The sequence below is a fragment of the Uloborus diversus genome, chromosome 2, assembly GCF_026930045.1.
Source record: "Uloborus diversus isolate 005 chromosome 2, Udiv.v.3.1, whole genome shotgun sequence".
Taxonomy (NCBI): domain Eukaryota; kingdom Metazoa; phylum Arthropoda; class Arachnida; order Araneae; family Uloboridae; genus Uloborus; species Uloborus diversus.
In genome coordinates this window covers 107,306,609-107,312,608 of record NC_072732.1, presented here as the reverse complement: position 1 = coordinate 107,312,608, position 6,000 = coordinate 107,306,609, and the positions used below count along the sequence as shown (strand labels likewise).

At 31.1% G+C, this 6,000-nt stretch overlaps 1 protein-coding gene across 2 annotated transcripts in view; it reads right to left on the bottom strand.

The window, feature by feature from the left end:
• Nucleotides 1–719: 719 nt before the first annotated feature.
• LOC129235321 (cytoplasmic polyadenylation element-binding protein 1-B-like) overlaps nucleotides 720–6,000 on the bottom strand; it is a 66,144-nt gene continuing 60,863 nt past the window's right edge. For both annotated transcript variants that reach the window (XM_054869056.1, XM_054869057.1), the window contains one exon: nucleotides 720–2,308. In XM_054869056.1, coding sequence (XP_054725031.1) covers nucleotides 2,126–2,308 — 183 coding nt within the window. In that variant the 3' untranslated portion in view covers nucleotides 720–2,125. The remainder of the gene's footprint in view (nucleotides 2,309–6,000) is intronic.

Below are 6,000 nucleotides of genomic sequence, written 5' to 3'. Positions count from 1 at the left end.
TAATTTTAAACACTTGTTACCGCTGCATTTCCCCAAAAGTGTTATTGACGGCGAGTGAAAAGTGGTGTACGTCACAAAACGCTGCGTTTCATATCTCCGTAAATATTGGTTGTATTAATGTCAAACTTTGTGTTGGAATTATTTTCAATGGAGATTATTTTCCTAAATACAATTTAGGGGACCTGGGGAAAGTGTAAAAAGTTAGAATTTTGTATTTTTAGTTATTGAAAGTTTGAAGTAAAAATGTCTAAACTCTGCATCTGATTTTGAACATTTTTGCAATTGGAAGTATACATCCAGGACTAACGGTTGCGTAAATAAAGGTCTTGCAGGTCAAAACGGAACACCCTGTATATTAAGATATAAAATGTATAACCGACATCGTTTTACTGTTATGCGGAAATATGAAGACTTTCCAGGAAGCTCAAATTGATGAAAAAAAGGGGCTTTTGTTATTTATATTCCCATTCATAAAATGCAGAAATAACAGAGAAAAAAATAAATTTAACATTATGTATCTTAATGCAAATTTAATATAAAAATTAAGATATTTTCAGCCTAAAATATTCAGACAGTGAAAACTATGAACGTTGCTGTGGTTAAACTATTGCGATGCAAATTTTAAGATAATATTGTGCGTTAAGTTAAAGTTCATATTTTCTACTAACTGGACATTTAAATTGCTACACTACGAGACAGATTAAGAAAAAAACTGCACAAACGTTTTAATTCTTTATTAATCTATGGAAAACAAAACAGCCAAAAAATACATATGTATTTTTTATAATTAAAACAATTTCGGCAAGAAAGTGGGTCATGGAATGCACAGTACCCGTATTGCACACAGAAGCTGCTGTGCTTAAATTAAACTCTACTTTTAAAACTTTGAAAAATCTTATATATTCAAGTTAGTCAATTAGTAAATCTTTTAGCACAGTAATCATAGCCATCATCTTCAAACATTTCAACAATAAATAATCACAACATGACTATGGTGCTGCCATACATTTAAACACCGAGTGATTTAAAGGCAATTGATAAAATCTAGAAAAGGCCATTTTGCTTCCTGGCTAGCTAGATACAAGGAACTTCGAATGACTAGCCTTCACATCTATGGCAAGTAGTTAGGCACATGGATATGGAAGAGAAAATTCTAAATGTTAATTTCTTTTTAATCATTTAAGAACACCTTTGCTACCCACTGAAATTAAAAGAATCACCTTTCGTGCTAAAAATAAAAGTAAATAAAACACTCTCCGATGAAAGTTAAGAACAGTTCAAAGCTCAAATTTCACGTTAAAGAACAACTGGAAGGGGCTAAGAAAATTAAACCGGCACACGTTTCCAACGCAGCCCATTAAGAACATTTGTGATTAAATAACAATGCGTAAGGTTAAAAAACATGAACGAGTACCTAGCTCTTAAATGTAGAAAAAGGCATTGAGACTAGTGTTATGCGTAAAATTCAATGCTAATGCATACATCAGCAATAAGTATTGGGTGCAGAGTAAACAGCACAGAAGTGTTTAGTTAAAATTCAGATTGAAGCTACGTACACGTAATAAATGCTTTTTTTTTAAAGTCCAGAAAGGCTGCATGATAAAGGTTACTTTAAAATCCATGGGTTAAACATCTTACTAGTTTGTTGACATTCTCAACACCAGCAATGCATAATATTGAAAGCCCACACAGCCATGGTACCATACAAAAAGGATTAAAATATAATCTTTGGTAGCCCCCAAAATAACTATCCTATTAAACAAGCTCTTCTTGATAAAACTAAACAGCTGTAAGAAAATCTTAAGTGACTTCTCGTCACAGTTTAAACATAAAATATCACGTCATTTCCTCAGTTTTCCAACAAAAACTCTGGCATTGATGAAGGAACTTTGTACAACAGAAATGTTAACATAAAAGACTTCATTTTGAAGCCGTCCGATCAAACATTAGTTTTGGAACGTTACACCAACAATGAAAGTTCCTGTTGAACAGCAAATTAAAAGACCTGCCAGGGGATATAAAAACACATTCCAATGAATATACATTGAAAAAAGGAGCAAAAATAAAACTGGCAGGTGCCACGAAGCTAATAAATGTGCAATTATCTAAATTGGTCTGTAGCTAATTAGCGATTGGTCTTGTTTCGCATCAAAGGCTTGTGATTACGAAAAGTATCAACAGAATGTTGCCACTGCCAGCAACTGCGACAGAAGTATCTAAAGCAAGATGCATCTCTGCAAAAAATTGGCCCTTGTTGAATTTGACAACTGGAGCAGATAGCATCTTCTAAGTATGGATCCAATTGAACCTGTGAAGGATAAGGAAAAAACATTAATGTTTGACAAGACTTTGCAACTAATATCAACAAAATGCAGAAACCTTAGTTTTGGACTAATTTAATTTTTTTTTTAAATTTCAAAAACTTTACTTACTGAAGGACTACTACTCAATGCAGCAAAATAGCACTATGGATGAACTATAAACGTATGGGAAACTTTTGAATAATTGAAAAACATTTAAAAGTAGTTGAAATATTTCAATATTTAGTAAGTTGTAAGACTATCAATTCCTAGTTATTTTATAAATTGTTACAAGATTTTTTAAAGCATGCTAAGATTTTGAAATTGTTGATATATATTTTTTAACTATTTGCGTATTGCTTTTATTAATGTTTAATTGTTTTAGGTCACCCCCATTTAGAACCTGTTTTCTTTTCCTTCTAAATGTCTAGACCTGATAAGAGAGGATGAACTCCTATTACAAGGCAAATCACTACTGGAGAGGGGGCAGGAAAATTCTTGCAGAAATCTGACACTTCAAATTCTGTACTGCACAAGCAATTCATCTCATTAAATCGTCGTAAAAGTTTATGCCAAATATAAGTAGTTTAAGGAAATAATTCTGTTTGTCATTATTCTAAAAATTTGTGATATATTGATATTAATTCTCAAAATTAAGATTCACTAATTAGTATCATCAACTACCATTTGTAACTAGAAATGCTGTACATTTTGAACGTCCTTTCGAACGAAATATTAGATCAGTTAAATAGTAAAATTATCCTTTTAATTATTCCTGTTAGGACAAAATCGTAAGACATTTTATAGTGTGAAGAAGGGCTGGTATTTTGAGTTTGTCCAGAGGGAGGGGAGAGGCAAAACTGCCAGTCCTGCCGGAAGCTTCCAATTTTGTGTACTCCAAATCCTTTTTTAGGGGATAGGGTGGAGTGTAGATTGTTATTTGTTTAAAACTCATTTAAAGCAAATTGTCATAATTTTAACTCATTTTATAAAAAGCTTTTGAAAAACTTATCAAGAGTAGGCATGTGTATTTTCAAAAACCTATATGCAGAGTTTGAGATAATGCTTTTGGATCTTGTAAATATTGTATTTATTCAGAAAGCTTTAAAGCCATTTCAACATTTGCTTAGATAAATCAGCTTCTTTTATAATCATTTTTATTTCTGAAACTATCTGTTAATTTTATAGTTGGTGATTTTTTTTTTGGTCGTCATTTTAGGCAAATCAGCTCTAACCAGGATTGCTTAAAAACTGGTTTTTTGAAAGAAAAAAAAAAGTTTTTGCTTGCACCAGGTTTTTTTGTTTAAACATGGTTTATTTGGTTTTTATTACTATTTAAGAAAAACAATTTTATTTTAGGAAAATCATTAAGATTGAATGAATTAATTGTTACGGAATGTTTAATATTCATATTTGTACCTAATTTCTTCATAATTAAATAATTAAGAGTAAAATATTGTAATTTTGTTTCCTCATACTTGGAGATTTCTAGAGGAGAATATTGTTTGAAAATCCTTAACTATTCTAAAAAATAAAATAGGTAAATGGGTCTTGGTATAAGTAATCAAAGAAATAATGTCTGAACTAAAACAGTAAATTATAAATTACAAATCCAAGAATTCTTGCAAATTTCCTCATAATCATACGTATCTACTATAAATTTAAAAAAAGTAAAATCAAAAATCCTGCATTCTTTAACACTGAAAGTACTTTGCAGCATTTACAAAGAATCATAAGTCTGATTTACATTATACAACTTTACAAATCAAAAGATCAACACATATTTTGTTTAAAGATTTAAAAAAAAAAAAATACAAATCGTGTAATTTAAGTAATGTATCAATGACAACAATTACAGAAATAGAACAAGCTAAGTTAAGAAAATTGTGTTTTCCATTGCAGACATTATTTCTTCAGGTTTAATGCATTTAGGAATGCAATTTGTTTTATCAAAGAAAAAAAAAACTTAATTGGTGGAAATTTGGCATGGGCACAGAGTTACATGAATGTTTTCATAATTTTATACATTTTTTTCTTGCTCCGACTGAATCGGGGATGTAAAAAGTGTGCAGGTATAAGCGCAATTTTATGCTTACTCTAAGTGTTCTTGGACTTCAGTTATTTTTCTCTTGTCATTTAAATATTTTAGTGTTGGGATATTTTTACACTATGCATCGCTTCAATGGTAAGTAATCTCAATAAATTTTAAGTACCATCAATTAAGCAAATTGGGTAGTATGTGAAGTTTCAGTTAAAATATGCTTTTTGGATTATTTTGAAATGCAAAAGACTGAAAAAGTGATCAATAAAAAGTCAAGACCTACTTTGATTTTTTTTCTATGTAATTTTAGAAAAACTTAGTTGATCTGCCTTTTATATTTATGCACCAAATAGAAAAGCTGCATAGATTTTAAAAAATAAAACAAAATAAAAACAATTTAGAAAACTTGTGTAACTTTAAAAAATATGTTTCTAAATTTATTAAATCTGTAATTCATCTATAAAGCATTGTTAGTTACTTTGCATTAGATTTTACTCTTTGTAATAATATGTAAAAACTATTAAGATAGTTGAGAAAACAATGAAATAAAAAAAAACATTTTAGAAAAAACCATATGTTTAAAAAAAACCTTGGTTTAAACTAAGGATTAAACCAAACAACCCTGGCTCTGTTTAGAATTTTATATTTCAATTTAAACCCTTAACCTGTCTTAATATTTATTTTTTGTGAAGGGCAGTTTTTGGATAAGCCTCCAGTCAAACTACAAGTGGCTATTATTTTTATATCTTGACTGAACAGAAAAACTATTCAAAGTAACACATTTATAGCGAAAGTACGTAGATAGTTTTTTTTCAAGCTCCGTTTTCACAGCAGGAAAGCCAGGTGGGCGGCAGGTGGCTGATTTGCATACTAGGATAGTGCACATACCCCTGTCCAAACACTCAGTTACTGTCGAGTCCAATTTGCCATCTCCTGTTGAGCTACAGACACGAAAACATGGCTGTTTCTATAGAGTCTCCTGCCAAATTTGAATTGAGAAATGTCATTCGTTTCTCACAAGCAGAAGGTAACAGGGCAGTGGAAATTCATCGAAGAATAAGTCATGTATATGGAGACCACTTAATGAGTACTGGTGTTGCTCGTAAGTGGTGCCAAAAATTTAAAGAGGGCAGAACTAATGTGCATGATGAAGGGGGTCTGGGACGCAAGTCTGTGGCTACAGACTACCTTGTTCAACGAGTCGACAAAGCGGTTAAGGAAAATCGAAGATTTACGATAAGTGAATTATCGATGCAATTTCCAGAAGTTTCAAGATCATCCCCACATTTTATAATTATAGAATGGTTGCACTACAGAACACTTTGCGTTCGCTGGGTCCCAAAAACAGTCAAAAATAACTTTCAATCATTGGCAGCAACGTTCTGTGAGGAGGGTATAGAAAAGCTTGTGCACAGGTACGACAAATGCCTGAATCATCAAGCTGATTATGTGAGGAAATATGCATTGTACCTTACTTTTGATAGTAAAATCTTTTTGCATATTCACCCTTTTTTATAGCCAAACGGAGCTTGAAAAAACTTTAAAAAAAACAAAACAACCTTTGTATTATTTATATTCTCAATTTTCTTGTTCATATTTCAACCCTTGATAATCCTATTTGTTTTAGTCCTTAGGTTAGCAACTATTGTATTACTATAT